We start from the raw sequence: 27,979 nt of genomic DNA, 5'->3' as shown, positions 1-27,979 counted from the left end.
ATCAAAATGCATTTTGTTACAGACTGCTATCTGTCAGGCATTTGTTTTAGCTCAAAGTTTTCTTTTGAAATTATTCAACAGAATTCAATGAGTATTTAATGATGACCTAAAATGGGGCCAGGTCTAAAGCTGAGGATAATAGGGTAGGTTATATATAAGAGAAGCAGAGGTACACTCATTGCTATCTCAGGCAAGTCATCTCTTTATGTTCTAAAGGAGAACATAGTTTTGTGTATTTAAATTTTGAGCTTTGAGTCAGCTCAAAGTTATAAAATGCTCTAAAAACTAAAAAGTTATGCTTAAAAAAACAAGTACCATAGAACATTATTATTTTTTAAAATGAGAACAATATAAATTTCTAAGAAGCCCTTGTGTGATATCTGATATTTGCTCTGAAGTATTTTTGTGTCAGATATACTTTAATTTGTGGCTCTCATTACATCTTTGACTATCAATGGGGGAAGAGTCAAGCTCAACAAAATGTTTTAGTGCTGGCTGATAAACTTTATGTTCATAAACTTCTCTTAAAGTTATTTAATAGTAGTTAAATGTTTTCTTAACTAGTTAAGCATAAACATAATCATGTTTATTACAATGTAATACCAGTTTCAAGATAATTATCTTATTTTACATTCACAGTCATTTTTTCCTTATATGTATGCATTATTTCATCTTATTATCTTCAAATAATTTTTTCTTATAATAGGTAGAAGAAAGGTACAACATGTGAATTGACTTGGAGGCAGAGATAATTTTTGGCAAGCCTTTATTATGAAACTTTCCTAAAATTCACCACTAAGTTTTCTTATGGACTAGACCATAGCACTGGTGCCTAAGCAAGAGGCAATGATTTTTATGGTGGTTGACCAGAAGTGATTTACAGTCAAAATCATTTGTTTTCAAACTAACAAGCCCGGAGCCTTTTTCAGTATATTTTTCTGAATTATATTCTCAGAATGGCACAGCATTTTGGGCATATGAATATCTTCAAACTTCTCAGATAATTCTGATTTGCACTGTTGGTTAAGACCCACCGATCCTGGGACTGAGCACATGGCAGCCCAGTTACTCTTGATGTAGGCTGATTAAAACATTGTCCATAGGGGTGTTCCATATTGTATGGTGCAAGCTGACTTAATCAGACCCTCTCCTTGGAAAGTATCAAGTCTAATTGTGCTTAGAGAATAAATTCAAGGTGGGCATTTGAATTCATGTTGTTGGACAGAGAGAAGCTGAGAGAATTCTCATGTGTCCTATAAAGTAAACTGTATATCCCAGTCTTGAAGAACCTTTGTGGAAATGACTTCCTATGTCCTATGTCCGATACACGCTTACAAAAATACTCCATCTGAAAAGGTGTTCTATTCATTTCACTTCTCTGCTACCCTACCCCTCAAAACCTGAATACTAACACACATTTCTCTTCTCTTTCAAACTATAGTCCTTATTAGGCTGTATTATAATTCTTTACTTATTATTCTAAAATCAATTAAGGAGAGAACATTCTTAGTACCATGTAGAACATCTGGTAAATATTTATGTAATAAAAGTCACTAAAGTAGTTTTTATTCCTTATTCTCTTGTTTAAGATTATAAAGCTGAGCTCTAAATACTGGAGTAGTTTAGTACTCTATAATTAGTAAGAGCAAATGATTACATGTAATGAGGAGAAGAGATGATAAATTATTTTCTTACGTAAATGCAATGTATTTCCAAGCAATTAAGAATTTCCTACCTATGAATAGATATATTTATAAACATTGAATATGTTTATTTGTAAAGAGAATTTTATGTTTGCAGCAAATAATCAAAGGCATCTGTTTTGTTCTATAATATAAAACTGCTTACCAAAAGTTTCTGCAGCCTGGATAGTTTCCCTGGATCCCCGAATTGTCATAATTTGAGCCAGTGCAGTTAAGTCATCACTTGCTTTATAAAATGGATATCGTCCACTGAGCAAAGAAAGGAATATGACACCTGCAGACCACATGTCAATTGCTGTAACAGAAAACAAACTTTAAAATAAATTCCAAATCTATAATTTCATCATTTATATAAAATAGTTCTAATCCTTTACTGTTCATTAAAATCATCTTGGGAGCCTTAAAAAATTCAGATGCCAAGGCTTAATCCCTCAGAGATTTTGATCAGTCTAGAGTTAGGTATTTTTAAAAAGATGCCCCAGGTGACTGTAATGTATACCCAGGATCCCTGACTCAACATCCTTGCTAAAAAATACAATGTTTTCTTCCTGGAACAATATGTTGGAAAGTTAAAAGGATATTTCATCATTAGAAAATTCTTAAGTAAACATACATTGTATAAGATCAAAAGAAACCAAAAATAGCTCTGTGGAAAAAAATCTGGGATGCCTCTCAAAAGCCTATACTACAGTAATGTTTTTTCATTCTAGTGAAAAGTACTGAACATTAGAAGCTCTTCTTCAGCCAGATGTTAACATCAACTACTATAGAAACTTTCATCTCTGGAATTCTGGCAGTTAAGATTAAGACTAGTTCAGCTTTAGCCATAGGTTCAATACACAGCACCACCTAAAACAAAACAAAACAAAACACATCCAGCTCAGCTTCATGTTAAAAAGCTCACTTTTCTCTGAATTGTTCAATTTTTAGTATTATCAACTTATTGCTCTCTATTCCCTTGGCCACTGATCATTTGCCTTTCTTAGTTCTATTTATATCTTTAACTACTCCTTCAATGTTTGTGCCAAGGCTTCAGTGCCAAGGTTCCTCAGAATTCCAATCTATTCCTCTGTTATATTCTCCCTTATTGTTTCATCCATCATACAGCTTCAACTACCACTTATTTAATGATGATATACTGTATTTCCAGCCCAGCTCCTTCCCTGAACTTCAGACTTAACTTTTATTCTGCTAGATGTCTGGAAATGCCACAAAAATCTCAAACCAAATTATGCTGCATTCCAACGTTACCTTCCTTTATAAACCAGTTACCTTTCCTTTATTCTCCATATTGGTTACTGACAGTACCAAAGTCCTCAAGTTAGTAATCTGGTCAACATCCTGAATGCCTCCCACGCCCCCACCCCCGACAGCTCACCTCCCCACACCAAATTCAACATTCAATTTCCTCTCAAGTCTGGTCTTTCCAATCCTTCATTTTTCTTTTCATTTCTTGTACCAAGTTTCCCTTTCATATTTTCATCATCTTTTACTGAAGAGCCTCTAAAATCTATTTCTCTGTACACCTGCCTGAATACAATATTACCATCTCTTTCCCTTGAACAGCTTTCTATATTATAAAACCCAAGCTGTTTAAAAGTGTGATCTGACCTTGTATACCTCTTTATAGGTTTATTTCTAACCATTTCTCATCTTGTATCTTATATTTAGCAATACTAAACTTTTATAGTTTCCTTTATGGCTAGACTATGCTGTTTCAGTTCCTCAGTTCACACCTCAACTCTAATCCTTTACCTCAATTCAGAGTCTTATCTCAGAGGTCATCTCTTCCATTAACTTCCTTTCATAATCCCTTTGAGTTAAAATAAATACCTCTGAAATACTTTGAATAAGGCTTTATCATCATGCTCAACACATTATTTTATAATTATTTGAGAATGTGTACTAACCAGAGGGTGAGCGGTCTCATTATTTTTGCATCATTAGCAAGCACAGAACAGACATACAATGAATGAATGCATTATTTCAAAGCCTATAATCCAAGTGAATAACAGGGTTCATCTATTCATTCAACAAAATGTTTCCTGGTTTCTAGCTCCATAACAACATTTTTTTAAAAAATTATAATTATTAGCACTTATTAACTGCACCAAATAATGGGTTTCACTGTAACAATTTCAAATATGTGTATAAGGTACTTTGATTGTATCCACTCTATTACCCTCTTTCCCCCATCCCCCTAGTCACCCTCTCCCTCCCCAGTAGTCAGTCCCCCTTCTACTTTTACATGCCAACTTTAGATTTTCTTTATTCCTTTAAAAAAAATTTAACAGCTATTATTATTGTTTTCATAATAACAAAAAATAATTTTAATCAAACACAATTTTACCTGCACCACAGAAAACTTTTGAGGTATTAAGTAAGCAGATCTAAAGTTGGCAAAAAATTCAACACAATTTTCCCCCAAGAGTGACAAAATACACTGTATGTTTTCTTTTTTTAAAACAACATTCGGATGAGAAACTTTCATAAGAATGGCATTATCTCAAAAATGGGAATGTCCCATTGCTAGAACTACTTAATAATTTAATTAAAGCAGGAGAGTTCAATATTAGTCATACAGAAAGATCATAAAATATATCTAAACAATTCATTTGAACATACCTGTATTTCCAGTACAACATACCTGTAGTTTGATTAGGGCACTTTGTCAATACCTCTGGTGCTCTGAATCCTGGTGTACCTGCCCTAGGGGCAACCTGCTGACGCCTTAAGATAAAGAAATAAAATTTCTCTAGTTACATTAAGCTATTTAAGTACAAATAATAGTATTTGTTAATTTGTTAGTTCACAGTGAATTTTGCCTTGATACTGACGTATTTATTAAAAGCAAATGATAACCTAGTGTGATGAGCATCCTTATTTTGCCTCTACTGGTCACCCCAACTCCTCCTGAGTTCTCTGGAGGAGTTATTATTCCAGAAGGATCTTAAGGTAATTTCCAAGCATGAAAAGATGGTAGTTGATATAAGCCATAATAGAAAAATAGATCACAAAAGGAATTTGTATGAAAATTCATTTGTTTGGGGATGATTAATTATCAACGTACTTACTCAACTATATACTTGAGTTAATCAGGAAATATTCTACAAAAGTCAAGTCTTAAAGGAAAGGGAGAAATTTATGAAGCAAAGAGCTGCAGGTGTGAGCAAGAAAGGAGCTCTATTATTTGTACCCGATTATTCCACACAGGCAGAAAGAAACAGAGAAAACAGAAAAGATGACATTAGCAAGCAAAATGTACAATTCAAATTTCTAAAAAAGTTACTCTCTATCTCCTCATACTTGCAATAAAAGAGCAAATGTGTTTCTCAAAGAGCATATGCATGTTAAATGAATAATATGTGACAATAGTTATCATTTGCTCTTCAAGGTTTTGTTCTACATCAATGTCTGTGTAGTTCATAGATCTGTTATTCCTTTCACTCAGTAAATCAACTGTCCACCAAAATTAATGCAATTTCTAATCTTGTCTAACAGCATGCTGGTGATTTTATAGTGCCATCACAACGCATTACCTTGAAAGGCAAATACTGCAAACTTTATCTGTTGCATAGCAGTCACAGGTCAGGTTAGCTGGGCAAGAACTTGCAGTTTTCTTTATTACACCACTATTCATAACTTTTGTAGAAACTGGCTTCTTTTTTGTTGGTAATTTTCTTGATATTACATCCATAGTCTTTGATTGCTTTACAAGCTACAAAAGAAAAGTTCATATTTTCTATTTTCATGACATTTAACATGATGCCTTCATAAGCTAGTATGGCAGAAAGCAACAGCAAAAACACAATTATTTTTGTGGTGCTAGGGATCAAACACAGGGCCTTGCACAAATGAGGCAAGCACCTTACCACTGAGCTATCACTCCAGTTCCAGCCTAATTAGAACTTTCAAAAATGGCTGAATTCTGTTGGACTATAAATAAAAGTTTAAGGTCTTTTTCTGTTGAATAAACTTAAGTTTACTAATTAATTTGGTAAATATTTGACTTTATTAGAACTTCTCCCAATATATTACACAAATATAACAGTTATGTTCTAGTGTCTAACTCCATTTCAGAACTGTAAACTGCACATTTACCGTGGCTAAAATCAGAGTTTTAATTTGTTGCTCAAGCTATCTAGCTATCACAAATCAATTTAAAATCATCTAACACTGAAAACAATTTTGTTACCTTTATAACCTTCTTTACACTATCAACTATGTGTTAGAACTCTGTTAGGCATTTGGAAGTCACATTCTAGCAATGATGACAGAAAAAGTCTCAATGTTCCAAATGTTTTTATAGGGAAAGAATAATAAGAAGCAAAAATGATGAAAAATTCCACCAGAAATGTTCAGAAAAAAAATTAGAGAAAATAAAATTTTGACTGAATGCTCAAAGCAGTAAAAACTTCTGCCAAAGCCAAACTTTACGTAATAAACACTAATCTAGTCATTACCTAAATTTTCCTCAGTGTATGACTGACTGACCATTGCACTATTAAGCTACATTACTTACTTTCACTGCAGGGCTCTCATGTGAAATGGAACTGTGTATATTGAAATTTCTTTCTCCAAAAACAGAGCGCTGGACAGAAAGGCCTACAGATCCCTCCTACAATACCAACAAAAACAAGGAAAATAAGGATTATATCTGTAACACTTTCTGCCAGCTGTACTCTGCCATAGTTTTGAAAGAGTTAAATGACATGAAATAAAAACAGCTGCATCCAAGACATTCTCAGGCATCAAAACACTCTGTGAAAGGAGAAAATAGTCTAGACAAAACTCTTCAGACCCATACAATGTTATCATAGCCCACAAATATATATATATATATATATATAACTAAAAATCTCAAAAACCACCTGCATGTCACATTTTGCTGTGCAGCTAAAATGGAGATAGACACTTCAGAATCTTTTTCCTCTGACTAATGCTTTCTTTTAAAAAGGATGATTATACTGAACTTTATAACACGCAAAGAAAATCTATTATTTTCCATTTTATCATATAATTTAATTTGTAATATATAATGATAAAGATATTATAAATCAACTAAGTAAAAAATTTCAGTGTCAAAATAGTAAGTAAAATGATTCAGCACAGACCTTAGTAAAAATCTAACCAACTGAATACACATAACCAATGTTAAAAGAAAAAAAAAAAAAAAAGCTTTCTTTTTAACCGCAGGTACTAGTATTATATCTCCCCCTGTTGGATATAGGAGTACATTTCCAAAATAGTGATAGTACTTAAAAAAAATATAAAAAGGTAGAACCTTTCCATCTTTTCCTTGTTTCAACTGAATTTGTGCATTTGTGTAGGGTCTTTTGACAGAAGTTTTTGCAGTGGATTGCTGATCCAGTTCCTTAGGTGCTGAGCCACTCAATGAAATCTTGTTTGAAGTGATTACATTAGATTTGTTTTGTGAACAACTTTCATGCTGAGTTTCAGACTGGACAAATTTGAGAAGCTCTATTTTCGTATCATGGGTTCCTTGAGCCAAACCAAAGTCTACCAAGGCATACCTAAGAAACAAAATTAAGCACTTTTACTTTTATTTAACAATTAAAGTTGAGTAACACTGTAATACTCAAACCACACTCACATAGAAACTAGTTCTTTTTAGGAACAATTAAGAATTTTAAATATTCCTGAAAAAAAGAAAAAAAATATTTCCAAAGTAAAGATGTAACAGCTAATTAAGATTAAAAATTAAGGAATGATATCCCTCAATTCCTTAATCATTCTTCTCTCTTTTTTTTCCATGGCCTATGTTGATAAGACAGAAGAGGAATGCATAATATAGTGAAACACTTTGACAGTGGAAGAGATGGCATCATAGCAGATAATTTAATTAGAAAGTTAAGGAAATCAAAGACCAATGTCAAGGACATAAAAGCCCAAGAAAGAATTATAGTTTTCATCTCCTTACTATATTTAATATAATATAGTTATTTTCAGCTTATAACGCCTCTGTATATAATCAAAATATATATGGAAACAGAACTTTGGTGTTGAACCAGGAAATTGGCTATCATGCCATCCAATTCTCTCATTTAGTAGCAAAAAAAATGAAGCCAAAAGATGACAGACATATGCAAGGGCAAAAAGCACTAAAATTCTATGTCTGTCTTAATTAAGTGCTGTTTCTGTTGGTGTATCTAATGATGGGCATTGCTTTAAGAATATAATTTTATTTTCTTCATTGCATCTCTTTTCCTCAATCAATAAAAATTTTATACAGAAATAATTTGCACTTAGCTGTTGCAGTATGTTCTGTCTAAGAGAATGACTCCATAACACAAATTCACTTAAGCAGAAATATTTTCTGAAAATTCTTCATACTTACTTTTTCAAGCGCCTATTATATAAAAAATTGCTGGGTTTGACATCACGGTGAACAATACCAAACTGATGAATGCGTTTCAAAGCTTTGAACAGATTAAACATATATTCCCGTACTTCTTGAAATGAAAGAGAATTCAAAATGTCCTAAAATAAGTTATAAATGAGATCATAAAATTATTTTCAATTAAACATTTAGCTAGTAAAAATTCAAGAAATATTAAAAACCTACCAAAAAGGACTCATGCTCCAGATACGGCATAGCAATAACCACATGATCGTTTTTCCTAAAGCAGTATTTAACTCCCATGACATTGTCTTGCCCCCTAGTGAAAAAAAGCGCAAAACAGACTTTAAAGGAAAGGTTAAAATGAATTGGAACTTTATGCTTCTTTATTTTTTTGGTGGTGCTGAGCATTAAACCCAGGGGTTTGTGCATGTTAGGCAAGGACTCTACCACTGAATTACATCCTCAGTCTTATTCCTCTTTTTTAAAAAATGTCATTTTAACAATGCATACACACTGCCAGGAAACTGGCTTAAAATCATGATATAAAATAATATAAACATTTAACTGACTTATATAAAAGAAAATTTTCTTTTAAAACAAAAATAGTAACAGTTATGAGGCTGGTGCTCAATAATAATTCAAGGGTGATATAATTCTAATTTCAACCAAATTGGCAGAATGAGAAGGAAAAGATGAACAAGATGAGTAGCAGGTAAGATGATAACAGTAATCAGATTTTAAAAGTAACTATAGGGAACATTTACTGAACATTCACTATATGCCAAGCTCTAAGGACTTCACACCTATCAGTAAACTCAATCTCAGGAAACTGCTATTATTCCCCTCAATACACCTTTTTTGTTTTTCCTGATGAGGTAACTAGAGTACGGAGAGATTATGGAACTTCTCCAAAGTCACTGATTAGAGCCACACTTTGAAAGCAGTTTGCTCTGGATTTATGCTCTTAATCACTATACTATATTGCTTCATAAAAGGCAAAAAAAATGAGGTAAAGCCGATTTCCATGGTTTTGGACCTGAGTAAAACAATGTGCATAGCAACAAAACAAGCAGGAAAATCACACAAGAAAGCATCTAAAACCAGGACTTCATCATTTTGATAGAGATTTCTAGATACAAAGATTAAATATTTAAGTGGGAAGTCAAGGGAGAAGTCAGTGAAAGTACCTATAGAAGTGTTATCTAATTCTGTGAAAGTTTACATAAAAGAAAACTGAGTCTTGGAATAAAACCTCTAAGTTGATAAGGACAATGAGGATGACGAAACAAAATGAGGGGTTTTGAACAAAGAGATAATCAGCTTGGAAGTCAAAGAGAATAAGGATTGAGGGAAGGCTTTTAGTTTAATAATGAGGAATTAATTAAGAGAGTAATTTAGGTGGAAAGGAAAAAGCAAAACTGGAGATAGGGAAAGAAAATAGGATTCTATGCAGTATCACTAGAAGTGGAGCACCAAGACAATTTGCCTAACTGCATTGCAAGATCAGATGAAGACATTTTTAGCATGTACTTGCTGAAGTTCAGAGAAAGAAAAAGTGGTAGAGGGAGATAAAGTATAGAAAAAGAAATGATCACATCTAGGGAGGGGACTAAAATACACACAATTATGCCTTGGAGAGGCTATCTCATCTTCTATAATAAACAGAAGAGTAAAACAAGGAAATAGGTTCATTCAGTAAATATTTAGTGGGTAATGTTATCTGCTAGACACTATGTTAAACATTAGGTATGCAATTGTGAATAAAATTAACACAATTTCTGTCTTCACAGAGTTTACTATTTAGTGGATATACAAATAAACAAGGTAAGAAACAATGACAGATTACCATAAGGTCTTCAAAAGAACCCAAAAGGTATGTGACAATACTTTAAACATCACTCCGAATGCTGTGTAAGGATGAGATCAATAGGGTAGGAGAAGCCAGCTATATTAGTAGTCTAAGTCTGGACAGAGGTAGTGGCAGCAAAGACAGAAATGAGTAAGTACAAAAAATATATCTTGGAAGCAAAATGACCAAGATGAACGTGTTTCAGGAAAGAAATGAAGAAACTGAGGATAATCTCCATGTTTCTGGCTTGAGTAACAGTAGATGGGTGGTACCATTTGCAGAGATGGGTAGCTGAGAATATTTATTATGGTGGGGGTTTTCTGGCTGGGGAAGGTGAATTAAAATTTAGTTTTGGGCATATAAAATATGAGATTTATCAGCCACCTCATAGGCAGATGTGTGTATCCGTAGTTAAGAAAAAAGGCCTGAGGCTAGATATATACTTTTGAGAATCATTACTATAAGCCATATGGAATTGCAGGATACTAAGAAAAGTATTAAAAAAAAAAAAGAAAATCCAGGATCAAGCATTGAGGAATTCCAGTATTTAGGTGTTAAGTCAAAGAGGAAGAGGAGGGCTGGGGATGTGGCTCAAGCGATAGCACACTCGCCTGGCATGCGTGAGGCCCGGGTTCGATCCTCAGCATCACATACAAAGATGTTGTGTCCGCCGAAAACTAAAAAATAAATATTAAAATTAAAAAAAAAAAAAAAGAGGAAGAGGAAAAGCTGGAAAGGATACTGAAAAAAAAAAAAAAAAAAGGAGATGTGGCAGTACAAAAGTCAAAAGATGAAGGTTCAAATCAACTGTTAATATCTACAACGAAAATTATAAAACACTAGTGAAAGAAACTAAAGAGGATACAAAAACAAGGAAAGACAGCCATGGAAGAATTACTATTATTATTAAAACATTCATACTATCTCAAGTAACCTACAGATTCAATGCAATCCTCATCAAGATACCAATGGTTGGTCTGGGGTTGTGGCTTAGCAGTAGAGCACTTGCCTTGTACGTTCGAGGCCCTGGGTTCAATCCTCAGCACCATATAAAAATAAATAAATAAAATAGAGGTATTGTGTCCAACTACAACTAAAAAAAAAAAATATTCAAAAGAATACCAATGGCATACTGGAAACAAAATTCCAAACTTCTTATGAAACCAAGAGATCCCAAATAGCCAAAGAATCTTAAGCAAAAAGAACAAAGCTGGAAGAATCATGACACCTCATCTCAAAACATGTAACCAAAACAGAGTGCTACTAGCATAACAAGACTAATGGAACAGAACAGAGAACCCAAAAATAAATCCACACATCAACAGGTGATCTTCAACACAGGCACCAAAAACATACACTGGAGAAATGACAATCTTTTCAATAAATGGCACTGAGGAAATTGAATATCCATGTACAGAAAATGAAAATAGGCCTCTATCTCTCACCATATACAAAAAATAGACTCAAAATAGATCAAAACACCTAAGTGTAAGAACTACAACTGAAAAATTACTAGAGGAAAACACAGAAGAAACTCTTTAAGATATTAGTATAATATCAGGCTATGAGGTTTTACTCCCCTCCTCCCTTTGAACAAGACCCCCAAAGCAAACACTGACAAATGGGATTACATCAAATTAAGAAATTTCTGCTCAGCAACAGAAAGAATTTACAGAGTAAAGAGACAACCTACAGAATGGGGTAAAATACATGAAAACTATTCACCCAGCAAGGAATTAGTATTCACAATATATAATGAACTGAAAAAAAATCCAACAGCAAAATACCTAAATACTATGATTAAAAATCAGGAAAATGATCTGAATAGACATTTCTCAAAATAAAATATACAAATGGCCAACAATATATGCAAACATGCTCAACACTAGCCACCATGAGGGAAATGCAAATCAAACCACAAGACACCACTAGAATGGCTGTAATCCCAAAGAGAAAAATAACAAGTGCTGGTTGTTATGAGAAAAGGAGCAACTCTTACATACTGTTGGTGACAATGTTAAATTAGGACAGTCATTATGGAAAAGAGGCTGAAGGTTCCTCAAAAAACTAACAATAGAAGCACCATACAATTTAGCAATCCTACTATGGGTATATATCCAAAGGAAATAAAATCTTTATATGAAAGAAATACTTTACTCTTGTGCTTATTTGCAGCACTATTCACAATAACTAAGCTATGGAATCAGCCATGGTGTCCATCAACAAATAAATGAAGAAAATGCAATATATATACATACACACACATACACACACACACAATGGAATATTACTCAGCCATAAAAACTGACATTCTGTCCTTTGCAGGAATATGGAGGGCACTGGAGGATATTGAGGATATTAAGTGAAATAAATTAAGCACAGAAAGACAAATACCACACAATTTCACACATAAGTGGAAGCTAATAAAGTTAATCTCACAGAAATAGGAAGTAGAAAAGAAATTACTATAGGATAGGAAGGTTGAGGGCATGGGGAATAGAAGGAGTTTGGATAATAAGTATCAAAGTACAGTTAGGAGGAATACTTTCTAGTGTTCTACAGTACAGTAAGTTGACTGAAGTTTACAGTAATGTATTATACATTTTATAAAGAACCAGAAGAAATGAGTTCCAAAGTTCCCAACACATAAAAATGATAAATAAGGAGACAGAAATGCTAATTACCCTTATCTGATCATTACACATTAAATATATGTTTCAAATTATCATACTGTACCCCATAAATGTCCACAATTATCTTGTGTCCAAAAAAAAGTCAATCACATTAAATGATATTTGTAGTCATGGTTGACTGTTACTAAAGTAGTTTCAGTTCAACTAAAAGGGAGAAACACACTAGGGGTGTAGTGAAGGGAAATTGTAAAAGTAAAAACAGTATGTGTAGACTATTTTTGAGAGAACAAAGAAATTAAGGAGCAGCTGGAAGAAGGACCACAAATCAGGAGGCATAACATACTAACTACATCATGTCTACATGATGACAGAAATGAACTAGCATTTTTTCATATATTTGTTGATTGATTGTATTTCTTCTTCTGAGAAGCACTTGTTCAGTTCCTTGGCCCATTTATTGATTGGGTTATTTGGGTTTTTTTGGTGTTAAGATTTTTTTGAGTTTTTTTGAGCTCTTTATGTATTCTAGAGATTAGTACTCTATGTGATGTGTGTGTGGTAAGAATTTGTTCCCAATTATTAGGCTCTCTATACACTTCACTGATTGTTTCTTTTGCTGAGAAGTGTTTTAGTTTGAATCCATCTCATTTATTGATTCTTGATATTAATTCTTATGCTATAGGAGTCTTATTAAGGAGGATGGGGCCTAATCCAACATGATGGAGATTTGGGCCTACTTTTTCTTCTAATAAATGCAGTATCTCTGGTTTAATTTCTAGGTCTTAATCCACTTTGAGTTTTATGTGTGGTGAGAGATAGGAGTTTAATTTCATTTTGTTGCATATGGATTTCCAGTTTTCCCAGCACTATTTGTTGAAGAAACTATCTTTTCTCCAATGTACATTCTTGGTGCCTTTTTCAAAGTGTAATCATATGGGTTAGTCTCTGAGTCCTCTATTCTGTACCATTGGTCTACAAGTCTATTTTAGTGCCAATACCATGAGCAATTAGAGAAATGCAAATCAAAACTACTCTAAGATTTCATCTCACTCCCAGAATGGCAGCTATTAAGAATACAAACATCAGTTAAGTGTTGGCAAGGATGTGGGAAAAAAGGCACACTCATATATTGCTGGTGGGACTACAAATTGTGCAGACAATATGGAAAGCAGTATGGAGAATCCTTGGAAAACTGGGAATGGAAACACCATTTGACCCAGCTATCCCACTCCTCAGTCTATACCCAAAGGACTTAAAAACAGAAACACAGCCACATCAGTGTTTATAGCAGCACAATTCACAATAGCTAAACTGTGGAACCAACCCTGATGCCCTTCAGTAGATGAATGGATAAAGAAAATGTGGTATATATACACAATGAATTATTCAGCATTGAAACAGAATAAAATCATGGCGTTTGCAGGTAAATGGATGGAGCTGGAGAATATAATGATAAGTGAAATTAGTCAATCCCAAAAAATCAAATGCTGAATGATTTCTCTGATTTAAGGATGCTGATTCATAATATGCTGCAAGGGGCGGGGGGATGGAAGGATTAAATGAACTCTAGATAGGGCAAAGGGGAAAAGGGGAGGGAGGGCAAGGGAAGGGGCACAGGAATAGGAAAGATGGTGGAATGTGATGGTTTTCATTACTCTAAGTACATGTATAAAGACACAAAAGATGTGACTCTACTCTGTATACAACCAGAGATATGAAAAATTGTGCTCTATATGTATAATATGAATTGTAATGCACTCTGTTGTCATATATAATAAAAAAAATTTTTAAATTTTAAAAAATAAACTAAGTTAAAAATTAACAAAATTAAAAAAAGAAAAGAAATGAACTAGCAGAGGAGAAACCAAGAAGAAAGACATGGAAAATATTCTGTACCAATGTTACAGAACAGAGGACACAGAGACTGACCCACATAATTATAGTTATAACTGTAATTGTGAAGATAAGAAAAATTAGTTCTTCATACTAAAAAACAATCTAGACCATGGAACTCAAGATTTATGATTTGGGAGCTGGGGATGTGGCTCAAGCGGTAGCGCGCTCGCCTGGCATGCGTGCGGCCCGGGTTCGATCCTCAGCACCACATACAAACAAAGATATTGTGTCCGTCGATAACTAAAAAATAAATATTAAAATTCTCTCTCTCTCCTCTCTCTCTCTCTCTAAAAAAAAAAAAAAGATTTATGATTTGGCAGGAAGGTTACAAAAAAGTGGTACAAGAACAGGAAGTCAAGCTGGGCCTCAAGAAATCCACTCTAAAAGAATATAAATTTAACCAATCATTGTAAGGTTAGAGACAAAGTATTTGCAAACTGCAAACAAGTGAGTGAAAAATACATTCAGTTCATGCATAATCTCTAATTCCCAATAAGCATATACTTTAAAATATTATAAATTATATACAGCCCAATCAATGAAAGTATCTTAAAATTGCCTACCCAGCCACTGTTAAACACTGCAGTTCAGCTGCAATTCTTACAGGATGACTTGTTGGAATTAAGTGTTTTAGAGCAATTTTCTCTTCAGGTCCTACTTGTAACTGTGCTGTGGCCAAATAAACAGAGCTGAATGTGCCTGTAAAATAATTTATTAAGTTTTAAATATCTCACTTTTTAAAATGTTAATGAAATGATACTATTTATAGATGAAGAAACTTTGAATGGCATAATATATTAAAACAGGACTGTTCATTTTACTGTAAATATTTATGTTTTCACACTTTACAGGAGGGAAAAAAGAGAAAAGCTGTTACCATAATAATATTACCATGGTCTTAATAGTTTTAAAATAGGGTATTTTCAACAAATAATAATGAAAACTTAGATTATGCAAAGAAAACAGATGGAGGAAAAACTTGTAAAGGTAATAAAATATATCTCTAAATTACCTTCTCCAATTTTGTCCTTTATTTTAAACACATTACTAAGCTGTGGTACAGCTTCATACAGCTTCTCAATATCTTTTTTAACACCTACCAAGGAAAAGAGAAAGTATAAATAATACAATTAACAAGAGCTCTTTTACAGTTTCTCAACTTAAAAAAATAAAATAAAATGTAATTAATCACAAATGTTTTAATGAATCTTAAAATTGTAAGAATATTGAAAACTCCATCCAACTGCTACTACCCACATACACCTATTTTAGCTAATGGACAAAAAGATAGTCTCAGATTATAAATAGCAAATTTCTACTACACTGGAATTACACACTAATAACTACATTGCTATTGCATATTTGTCTTTTAAATGAAGAAGCTAATTTTTTATTCGTTTCTTTTTTAAAATTAAATTATTTATTTATTCTAATTTGTTATACATGATGGCATAATGCAATTCATTTCATATTACACATATAGAGCACAATTTTTCAAGTCACTGATTATACACAAAGTATTTTCACACCATTCTTGTCTTCATACATGTACTTAGGGTAATAATGTCTAACACATTCCACCATCATTCCTACCCCTTTAACCCCTCCCTCCCCCTCCCCCATCTTCATTATGAGTCAGCATCCTCATTAAAAAAAAAAACTACTTTTGGTTTTTTGGGATTGGCTAATTTCACTTAGCATTATATTCTCCAACTCCATCCATTTACCTTCAAATGCCATGATTTTATTCTCTCTTAATGCTAAGTAATATTCCATTGTGTATATATGCCACATTTTATTTATCCATTCATCTACTGAAGGGCATCTAGGTTGGTTCCAGAGTTTAGCTATTGTGAATTGTGCTGCTATAAACATTGATATGGCTGTGTCCCTGTAGTATTCTGTTTTTAAGTCACTGTGGTGTGCATCTGTACTCCCACCTACTTGGGAGGCTGAGGCAGGAGGATCACTTAAGCCTAGGAGTTTGAAACCAGCGAGCCTGGGCATATAGTGAGACCCTATCTCTTAAAAAAGAAACACAGCTATGCCCCATCTCACTACATGTGAAAGTGACTATGAAAGAAGTAGGCCAGATTTCAGTACATTTAAAGTTATGTCCAAAGGTTAGTTTTTGTCACGATTACCAGGATCTCAAACAGGAAATTATAATGTCTAACTCTGCCAAAATTCAAGGTAGCTATCACATAAACTTAGTTTTTACCCTAGTTAATTTTATTTTGTAGTTTTCTTATAAATGGTCTAAAGATTGCCTGTTTTGCAGAGGTACTAATTTAAGAACACACAACCTGGGTTAATTTAAGATAAGGAGTTATCACCTACAGGAGAGAGATAGACATTAAAGCCCAGTACTCTTAGTATAAGGCTGTTGAAACTTATTTGCTGGATGTTTAAGATTAAGTTTTAAAATTAAAGTTAAATTAAAGGGCCAAGAAAACCAATATTTGGCTCTTGCCCTCTGAGTCAGTCTGAATCAGGGAATAGGGGACTTCTCCAAAGAGCTTTGCAACTCTGGGCCACATAACCTCCTGAATAGATCAGGGAGATTAATGAGATGGCTGGAGGACAAAAAGCCAATCAGTACATTTGCTATGAAGAGGAGGGTCATCAGAAAACGGAGATATCCCTGATGCTTCCGAGGGAAGCCATATTGTCGAGCAAGGCCTGGACCCATCCTAGCGCAAATGGTACTAGCAGAACTGAGAAGCTGCTGTAAGTTCCCCGAGGACTCCCAGAGAAACTCTGCTGACTCTTAACAATAGATAGAAACAAAAGTCAGTTTGACTTGCTTCATCTTAAACATTTAGCAAAGACAGTCAAAGCCAAAACACAGCTATTCCTGGGCATTTTAAATAAGAATAATAGTTAAATGTAACTTCCAAAAATAAGTAAACTGGAGGCTGCAAAAGAGATTCTTAGGTAGGAATGCCTGATAACTATCAAAAGAAACTACCAGAGTAGTTTTTAGTTTGAGGCCTACAGATATTCCTAACCTACACAGGTAGGCTTAATGTTTGCTAGTATAGTTATCCAGCCCTAAGTAACAGAATTAAAGATTTCTCTATTAGACACAGAGGTCATACTAATAAAAGGATTTTGCAAGATCAGATGATATTAAATTATTAAACTGTGTCTTAAGGGGAAGGACATCCGTAACCCTAAAAGTTAAATGTCATGTTTACAGTCCTGGTAACTGGAAATGTTAAAGCCTGGTGAGGGAACTTCTGTACAGTGACATGTTCCAGCTGCTGCAACACTTATTCAGTACTCATGGTTTTTGTTTCTCTCATAGAAGCACCCATCCCCAGATGACAACCTGTTTTTCCCCAACCAGACTTCAAATGGAACTGACTTCTAAAAGGGAACTCACGTGGCCCCCCCACATCTTCAAGCCCCCTCATGTTCGACACCCCTTTTTCAGCTCTGAAGCAGCCAGAACGAGTTGTCACCCCTTCTCCACACACTAATAAAGTTTCTAAAATTAGGGGGGGAAACAAAGCCAGAAATGGATAGGCAATGTAGATAGGTAAATCGAGTCAGGTTGGATCTAGGAGGCCAATTTTAAGTGAGTTTGGGAAGTTGAAGACTGTCCCCTGAGGATTACTGTTTACCAAGATGTAGAGCCTGCCCAAATAGGCCCCCAACTGAGGAAACCATGATTGGTTCCCAAGTTTCCAGACAAAGGGGGGAATGAAAAACCAGCCTCTATCTCAGATCAAAGCCTGTCCAAGAAAGGGACATGACCTTTGTCCTTGGAAAAACCCACAGAGCACTCCTAAGCACATTCCCACCCTGCTAAGTTATTTATCTACAAATAACAGGAGAGATCTGCTGCCCCAGGTGTCCCTGACTCAGTCAGGCTAGGAGATCCATAGCAACCCCCTAGCAGCCACCAATCAGCATGAGACAGGGAAATACCTGGGATGCCAGAAGACCCTCCCAGTTTATGGTGGTTGATAACATGTTAGGAAACCATGCAGTTCAGCACGTACACCCTTCTTGGCTTAAACCAATCAGTTCAAACGAATACTGACCAATCACCCCTACCCAACTTGTTCCCGCCAGTGAATGTGCTAATCATGTTTTAGAGTTGTTATTTGATTTTCCCTCGGTGTGTGATGATTTGCTATGATGTATGTGAAGTCCCTGCCCTCTCCAAAGAATGTATAAAAATGCTGCAAACCCTGCTCTCGGGGCCTCTCAGCGTCACCAGTTGCTGTGTGTGCACGCGGAGGACCGAGCTAGCACGCAATAAACACCTCTTTGCTGCTTAAAAAAAAAAAGAAAAAAAGGAAACAACTAAATAAAAAATAAATAAATAAACATAAAAAATGAATAAACAATTTATGCTGTGATCACTAGATGGCAAAACATGGACACGATGCAATGTTCTTGAAAACTATTTCTTTCCCCAAAGATAAAATTTTAAAGGGCTCAAAAAAGCTTTATTTTTTTTTAAATCAATCTCAGCTTTGTGTCATTTTGTTATCATCCATACAAATTAACAATACACTTTATGTATGAAATATTTGGAAGAGATGATAATTCCTTGGCAAACTAGCAAGCTACAGAATTCCACTCAGTGTAAAAAACATATTCACAGGCCTTTAACCATTTAATAAACAAATTTCACTGTTTGGGAAAACAGAATAATGGAAAACAAAAATTGACAGTGTGTGATATTACCCTATTGATATAATACAGGAAAGCAGCCTAATAATATGCTGGGTTTTTTTCCACCTTCATCTTCTCTTAAAAAAAATAATTTATTATAAAACCATGCAGAAAAAAGGTGTAAGATATTATTGAAATAGTCTATTCCTGGAAAAGTATTATGTATTAAATATTTAGTTAAAAATCATTTTAAAATATTTTAAAGTATTCTATAATATTTTAAAAAATGGTTCCAAATACCATTAGTTATCCTCATTTTAATATAAATATAAGCTCTCTATGAAAACATGTGGTTAATATAAGTGGCAGCAATAATACAAAATCTGATAAACTACTGGATACAAAAAAGAACTACACAAGTGTCTTCAGATTTTATTGCAAAATCTAAGCTAAACATGAGATACTTTTAAGTTATCACAATAATATTCCACATAATGTAACAGATTAAGACATATTTAAAGCACTCACATGTACTATCTTTTTAGATCTTCATAATAGCATTGTGATTTGGGGAGAACAAAAATTAATATCCTGATTTTCAGAATAAAAACCCTATTCAGGAAAGTTAAATCATTTGCCCAATTTCACAGAGATACTACTATAATCTATACACTGTTTTTAAAAGTGCTCAGCAATGAAATTTATTTTTAAATGAAGAAACTGACATTCACTGTCCCCCTACAGAGCTTAGTCTAGCACAGGAAAAAGACATTATTATTTTTCATACAATGATAAATGCCAGAGAGTAGGTAGAAGGGATCTGAGTGTCTTAAGGGGGATAAATCCTTCATAAGGTACCAGGAAGCCTCAAATGATAGCTAAGTTGTGTTCTAAAGCATTCACCAAGTAGCAAAAGTGGAAGAAGACATTTTTGGAAGAAAGAACTATGTATATAAAGACACTGAGAAGGGAAAAGGCATTCAGGATTGGGGTCCTGGGAGAGCAAGGAGATAATGAAACACAAAGTAACTGAAGAAGGAAAAAGCAGAGAATGCAAGTGAAAGTCATGGAAAAATTTTAAGCAGAAAAAATAACAAGTAGTTTGAACTTCAAGGGGAGGAGAACATGAACTGTTGGAGACCAAATAAGAGGCCAAGAAGATCTAGTCCAGTGTTTTTTCTATTGTTAGCCCATTTAAATAAATAGTAAGAATTTATTTAAATTACCCTCACCTTCCCATCTATATCATAAGTGGACTAGAGAAGCTTTGTGGCTCTCAATACAAGAGGCAATATAACATAACAGTTACATATAACAGTACAGAAATGGAGGCCCTAAGTTAAAATTTGGGCTCCACTGTATACCACCCAGTATGACTTTCCTTGAGCATAGTTTCTCTCTATGAATCTTACTTTCTTATTTTTCTTATTTATTTGGGGAGCACTAAGGATAGAACCCAACGCCTGGCACATGCTAGTGACATGTTTCACCACTTAGGTACATCCCCAGCCTTAGTTTCTCCATCTACAGAAAAGGGGTAACAGTATACATGTCACTTAGATACTATGAGGATTCAATAAAATTTAGACACACACTTAGATGAACCTTTTTACACTGCCTAGCACACAGTAAATATTAAATGACAATGATGATTCCCTTTATTTCTTTAAGTAGGTTTTGCTTTTACTGGCTCCTGTTTTAAATGTGCTGGTCTGATAGTCTGGAATATATAGCTCAGCTAAGCAAGCCCAAGGTACTGGATTAAATTCCAGTACTTCAAGAAAAAAAAAGGTTCTTCAAACTTCCCAGGTTAGTTCAATTGTCACAGTCCCCTGTGACACTTATTTAAATTAGCACTTCTCCTATTACCCTGTTTATTTATTTATCCACAATGAAATTAACCTGTTTGTTTATTCATTTTCTGCCTGCCTCCTTCCACTAGAACAAAAGCCACATCACTATAGGTTCCCTGTTGTTATAATTCACCTCACCTCCTGGTTAGAACACAGCAAGGAACATATGCTGAATAAACGAATAATTACTATCATTATGGGCATCCAGAGACAACTGTAGGGGGACAAAAAGCAAAAGTTTAAGAGTCACACCACCCTACTTTACTCTGTAAGCCAAAAACAAGGCCTGGGGAAAAAAATCTATATGCTTTCTAGCAGTCACAGTTGCTGTAGTAAATTATACTCTTTCCCAAAAAGTGTCATTCCAACCAACTTCAAATTCCACAGGGTCAAAGGAAAAGGACTTGCATGGGTATTAAAATGATATGTTCAACTATTACATTTCTTTTGATTCTTAAGACACAATTTTAGCAACTCTGGAATTGGGATGCATCTTATAGTTGCCAGACAGCATCAAAACTTAGTGATTTGAAGAAAATCAGAGAATTTATTTAACCCTTAAGAATCAAATCAATGTAGGGAGAAGTAAAAATGAAGCAATCAAATATAGGCCAGATCGACATATTGGACTCTTCTTAAGAGCCAATGAATCACGATTAATATTATTATTAGATACTGGGGAATGAACCCAGGGGTTAAACTACTAAGCCACATTCCCAGCACCCCTCACCCTTTTGGAGACAGGGTCTCACTAGGTTGTTAAGGCTGGCTTTGCACTTGCAATCCTCCTGCCTCAGCCTCCTGATGGTTTCTTATTTTTAGTGGTTCTTCAGAGAAAAATTGTTACCATTAATGTATACAAAACAGTACTAAGAGGAAAATGGGATATGAGTTTAAATACAAAAATTTAGGAGAACTGAAATATTTTCCTTTTTATATAATTATCCAGATATACAATTATTTGTCTATTTATGTCTAAAAGAATTATTTTAGTAAGTATAAAACAAAAAATTTTCTAGGTGATAGAACATTATATCATAGTATAACTGGCAGCACAGTGTTTAGATATGAAGAAATATTTTAAAACTATGCAGTTGTATACTAAACATATTCAAGTGCTTGTTTTGTAGTGTTTTGTAGTCATTTTGTTAACATATTCAAGTATTCAATGCATTCATACTTTGTTCTGTGACTACTATTACTGAAAGCTTTATAGTAGGATGACAGTCACATGAAGCTAGTGGACAGTAAGACTAAGTTTATTAAAAGTACATACAATTAAAAATTATTTTCTTCAGTTGCCTCACCACATGTGGCAGTAACAAAACATTTCCACTATCACAGAATGTTCTATTGGATAGTGCTGATATATAGGAAGTCTGGAATGTAAACATCTGGATTCAACCCCTGTCACAAACTATACTAGTTCTTAGTTTCTTAACCTATAAAATAAAGGAGCCAGATCAGATGAACTTTTTACCTTCCAACTATAATAATCTATAGTTTTTCTACAAGTTTCCTACTTTGGAACTCTTCTTTGTATAAGCAAGAGCTGGCAAACAGTAGTAGAGATACTAGTTAACTATTAAAAAATCATAGGAAAGAAAAGAGATGTTAATAAGAAAATGTTGTAACATACAAGTCATGTGAATAATATACTTCCATGCCACTACTCACTTATTATGTACATACCCAACTTCACAAAACTCAAAATGTTTATATTAAGGATTCCTGTCACTACAGAACAACTCTGACATTTTTAAACAACACTAAAAACTTCTGACAACTAAAGTGAAAGTAATATCCTCTAATTCTGAAGTGGAAGATGAGTGTAAACAAGCAGAAAAGCACATTCATGTCAAAAGCTGGAAAATACTACCAGACAGAAACAAATGAATAGACTTTGAGGACTAGGGAAGTTCCTAAAAAATAAAAATAAATAAATGCCCATATTTACACGAGGGCCTAGGCTGCTATTTTGAAAACTTAAGACTAATAGTTTCAAATCTTCTTCCATATAAAAGCCAAAAACTACTCTCTTTACATTTTTCTTTGATTTCATTCCCATCATCTTTCTTCTTTTAACCACAATGATCTCCTTGCTATTCCTGAATGGCAGGCAAACTTCCATCTTAGAGCCTTTTGCCATTTCCCCAGCCTGGAATGCTCTTCCCCAAACAGGTGCATAGCTCACTCCCATCACCTTCCTTCAAGTCTAAGCTCAAATGTTCCTTGCCAAAGTCTTCTCTGATCATCTACTCTTAAAATCAATCTCCTCACCCAGTTCTTTCTATCATATTTTCCCTTCTACATTACTTTGCAGTACTAATCACTTTTGAACACAGTATTTCTTTTATCTCTTTCCATTATATTGAGGGTATTAATTTCTGTTTTATACACAGATTTATCCCTACCATCTGAAAAAGTGTTTGCACCTATTAGATACTTAATAAGTATTCCACCAAATAATACTTTCAATGTCTTACCATGGAGTAAAACTAACACTTTAGTAATGTACATCATTATTCTGGGGCTCTATGCTACAAATAGGGGGATCATTTATCATTCTGCCCAAATTGAAACTCTTCAGAGTGAAAGGGGACATCAATAATAATTACTTTGCGAAAAAAAGGCATAAACTAGATCTGTTTCAGGCAAACCAAGATGTTATCTATAATCCATTTTAGAGCATAAGGTATGGGTATCCATAAAATATACAGAAAGCAAGCATAATTTAACAGCATAGAGTTATTCAGTATATGAAAAGTTTATTTTATTGTTTCACTGAGCAGATCTTTCTCACTTACTAAACTTGGCATACAGTAGATACTTTAAAATACTTGCTGAAATACTGAAAGAACAAACATTTGATCCAATACTATTCCAAGTACTTCAAGCAGTGCAGCATTTTTCTTAATTGAAAAACAATCTAAAAATTCAATAATAAAAGCCAATTAATATCATACAATGGAATTTAAACCAAGTTGTAGAATATTTAAGTACATAAGAAATATTTAAGACACACATTAAGCAAAAAATGGAGACAAGGGGAGTTGGGGATGTAGTTCATTGGTAGAGTACTAGCCTAGCATTCATAAGGCCTTGGGGTCAATCTCCAACACCTCAACTGAGGGGGAAAAAAAGGAGAGATTAGAAATAAGTGTATTATGATCCCATTTTGGATTTTTACAAATATACCTCTAAGACTAAAGGAGTACAATAATCATTGACAATATTTGAGTAGTGGGATAATATTTTCTTATTTTGGCTTTCTATAGTTCATAAATTCTTTTCAATAAGCATGTAGAATTTTTATCAGAAAAAGTTATAAGAATCTGGGGCTAGGGTTGAGGCTCAAGTGGTAGAGTGCTGCCCAGCACGTGTGAGGTACTGGGTTCAATCCTCAGCACCATATAAAAATAAAATAAAGGTACTGTATCCACCTAAAACTAAAAAATATATATTAAAAAAAGTTATGAGAAACTGACAAATATCCCAAAACAAAGGGCTTTGCTATTCATCCATTACACCAAGTAATTTACTTTATATCACTGCATTAAATCTTTCATTCAAGTATTTTCAATTATCCATTATATTTAGAACCTTTCTGGTTCTGGGAATACAATACATAATAAAAGCCCCACTACTATATAAAAAACAATTTCAATAAGGCATAAAAGCTGATGAGGTCTAGGCACATAACTATGTCATGATCCAGTATCACTTTCCTAATTAGATCAAGAGACAGTTATGTGCCTGGACTTCTTCAGCTTACTCTTTATTGAAGTTATATTTTTGATATAAGCTTAGTTTTTATTCAGAGTCATAAAAAAGAACTATAAGGCTAAAGTTTCAGAATGTTTTATAAATTATCACAGGCACTATTTAAAATGTTCTCAATGTTAGGTTATGTAAAAGCTATAAAACTTATGAAATTGGGAATAAAAGTCAACCCATTCTTTATTCCCCAGGAGATTTTCAGAATACTAGAGAAGTAGCATGATCCTAAACATAATGCTAGAACCAAATCAGATTCATTCATTCATACATGCTACTTAATGCACAACTTATCAGAAGCCAAACTATGGAGGTAAAATAAAAAGGAATAAATACAAGGATAATACAATAACTATGTAATTGTATTATGTGTTCAATAACTAATGAGGGAATGCTAAACTATGAAAAATAGGTAATAGCAAGAAAAATGGAAGGGAAAAGAGACAGCATCCATGAACCTGGATCAAAGCAGTACTTTAAGAAATCTAGTAGCAGAATGTAAGATGAGCCGGGAGAATGAAACAGAAATGTTTAGATAAGAAAATTCACTGTAATGCAAAAACAAAGCATAAGGAAATGAATTAATATGGTAGAAATAGCAATGGAAAAAGGCAATGCTATACATATTAAAAAGAAGATAAACTTGAGTGACAAAGTCAACTCTTAAGTGTAGGAAACTAAAATACCAAAAATAGGGACAATGAGAAGATACTTCCAGCTTAGTAACCTAAGGTTTGGGTTATGGTCAAACATAGCATGAAGTACAATGAGGTATGGTGTCATTATCATACCTCATTGTATTATCATACCTCAGTGAGCGTTAGAAATATTTCATTCATTTTGGTCAAGGAATTCTGCTTTTGAATTGCGGGAGGGGGTACCAGGGATTGACCACAGGGGCACTCTACCACTGAGCCACATCCTACCCCTATTTTGTATTTTATTTAGAGACAGGGTTTCACTGAGTTGTTTAGTGACTCGCTTTTGCTGAGGCTGGCTTTGAACTCATGATCCTCATGTCTCAGCCTCAGGAGCTGCTGGGATTACAGGCCTGCACCCCTGCTTTTGAATATTTAAGTGAAGATCTCTTCAGTGTCAATTTCTAAAATAAGTGTAAGGCAGTATGGCAAGGGGAAATAAGAGCTGGTCCAGAAGAGAAATTCTAGTTTGGACTCCAACACACTTATGTTTTCTTAGTCACTAATATTTAGACCTTAGCTACTTCATCTATAAAATGATCAGGCTGGACTACAATACTCCTAAAATGCAATCTATTCCTAAATCAAGATTTTCCTACTCTTGTTTGTAAAATGATCCTATATAAACATACAGCTCACTTTAGGAGTCAATGTTATTTTTTAAAAAGCTATAAGAAATACAGATGCCTGTGCATCTTTATAACTGTTTAGATCCTAAACATGATCCTAAACATAATGCTAAACCAAACACATACCTGAAAGTTTAAAATTCTGCTCATATTTTTTTGAAGAGTCTTCTACCTGAAACCGGTCACGCAGGGGAGAAAAAGCCATTGGCTCAACCATCTGAATCCCCAAAGATGCCTCCATCACAAAACAACTGGGATGCAAAATGTCAGCAAACGGGTCATGTCCTTAGGGAGAGCAAAGCAGCTGTGAAAATTAGAATGCTGGAGAAGGTAAGTTTAAATCACTCAGTGAACCAAGCACTAAACAATGCTGCTGTCCTCAAAGGGGCAAACACTTAAAAGCGCACCATATGTTCAAATCCCCAAAGTAAGGGAAACTGTGACCATTTCTACGGAAATCCCGTTTGCTTTACTTTCACCTTCCAGAAACACCGGCAGGGGACCGTAGGGAGAATTTCCCAGATGGGGCAGCCTCAGCAGCAGCTGGCAGCGATGGAAAGGGGTTTGGGAAAGCTGAGGAAACGAGCCTGGGCACAAGCCTGAGGGGAGTGTGAGGGGGGCGAAGAGGAGGACGGTTCGTCCCGAGGAAAAGGAACGAAGCAGGAAACGACTTGCTACTGAAAGGAAGCTCCAGGAGGCTCGTCCAACGTCCCACGCAAATTGATGGAGAATTAATGCAATACTGGCCGCGAGCGCCAAGCAGAGGAAGAGAAGGGGAATGAATGGGCATTCTAAAGCGCCGGCCACGAGCGCCGCGGGAAAGGACCTTCCTCGCTCAAACCCGAGACCAAACCGGATGCTCTGTGCGCAAGCGCGTCACTTTGCCGCCCCAGGTCGTAGGGATCTGAAGTCGGGGAGACGAGAAGCGCTGTACTGCGACAGAACCGAAGTCAAAACCCAGAATTCGCTCCTAACCCCTCACAATCCCGAGCCGCGGAACAAACCGTCGGAAACTCACAGTTTAAGGGAGTACAACTTCTGTAGCTCCCAATATGCCCGGGTCGCCGGCTTCTAGAGTCCCCACCCAGCGCTCGGCCAAACGCGCCTGCGCAACACTTCCCGCCTCGCTGCTTGGAGTTGCTCATGCGCACTACAACGCCCTCGGCGCTGCGGAATCCGCGCTCGGCGCCTGCGCGAGAGCCTTGGGCGCCTTCCCTGAGGCTTGGAAAGGCCTAAAGGGCAGTTACAGAAATAAAACTCAGGATGTTCTTTAGTAAAAGATAGAGTGAACGGTAAGGCCTAGATCTAGTATTTTCAGGAAGGAAGATATTCAGAGGGAAAAGAGCCTCAGGTGTAGGCGTTTTGTCACATCCCTACATACTGTGTTAACACACGACATTGGGCACTATGGGTAAAAGGCCTTTTCTTGACTCCCTGCTTTGACTTTTCGTTGAGTGCCCTATTTTATTAAAAACAAAAATGTAACAGCCGACTGTTTATGGGCGTTGTATTGCAGTAGAAGTGAGCAGCGTGACACCCAGCTTATATTTATTGAGCCCTTAGCTTACAATGATGAGCAAGGCAGATAAATGGCCATCTCCTTTGAGAGTTAAATGGCAATAAGGCAGCGACAATATACGAAGCAAGTAAGCCATGTGCTTTCAGATATTCAGTATTACTCCAAAGAAAGTAAGATGGAAGAACGTGATAGTACTAGGAAGGTGGCACCTTGATGAGATTGTCAAGGAAGGCCCTTCAGAGAAGGGACCTGGATAAGGAGGAGCCAAAAGAGACTACCAGCAAAAGACAAGGCTAGTGCATAGATAAGAATGAGCTTCCTGTGCTTGAGGCAGGGGTAGTCAGAGTGAGGGAAATATATGAGATGAGGGTGGAGAGTTAGGCAGAAGCCAGATAGACCTTTGAAACCCAGAGTAAGACTTTTGGC

General features: G+C 35.0%; 1 protein-coding gene across 8 annotated transcripts in view; it reads right to left on the bottom strand.

The window, feature by feature from the left end:
• Cdc7 (cell division cycle 7) overlaps positions 1 to 27,192 on the bottom strand; it is a 69,351-nt gene extending 42,159 nt beyond the window's left edge. For 6 of the 8 annotated variants that reach the window (XR_013427901.1, XM_021728021.3, XM_078026726.1 and 3 more), the window contains exons 1-11: positions 27,053 to 27,192; positions 26,161 to 26,319; positions 15,458 to 15,541; positions 15,009 to 15,144; positions 8,290 to 8,383; positions 8,062 to 8,204; positions 6,988 to 7,237; positions 6,226 to 6,321; positions 5,243 to 5,421; positions 4,351 to 4,433; positions 1,849 to 1,998 (exon numbers count right to left, since the gene is read on the bottom strand). Coding sequence is in view for 7 of the 8 variants with exons in the window: in XM_021728021.3 (XP_021583696.2) it covers positions 1,849 to 1,998; positions 4,351 to 4,433; positions 5,243 to 5,421; positions 6,226 to 6,321; positions 6,988 to 7,237; positions 8,062 to 8,204; positions 8,290 to 8,383; positions 15,009 to 15,144; positions 15,458 to 15,541; positions 26,161 to 26,275 (1,330 nt within the window). In the remaining variant the exon portion in view is untranslated. Of the gene's footprint in view, positions 1 to 1,848; positions 1,999 to 4,350; positions 4,434 to 5,242; positions 5,422 to 6,225; positions 6,322 to 6,987; positions 7,238 to 8,061; positions 8,205 to 8,289; positions 8,384 to 15,008; positions 15,145 to 15,457; positions 15,542 to 26,160; positions 26,339 to 27,052 lie in introns of all 8 variants that reach the window. The other 2 variants (XM_078026723.1, XM_078026724.1) reach the window with 2 other exon arrangements.
• Between the last annotated feature and the right edge of the window lie 787 nt (positions 27,193 to 27,979).

Source organism: Ictidomys tridecemlineatus, chromosome 11 (assembly GCF_052094955.1).
Source record: "Ictidomys tridecemlineatus isolate mIctTri1 chromosome 11, mIctTri1.hap1, whole genome shotgun sequence".
Classification (NCBI taxonomy): Eukaryota; Metazoa; Chordata; class Mammalia; order Rodentia; family Sciuridae; genus Ictidomys; species Ictidomys tridecemlineatus.
Note: the sequence above shows the minus strand (reverse complement) of the source record. Positions and strands in the feature narration are given on the sequence as shown.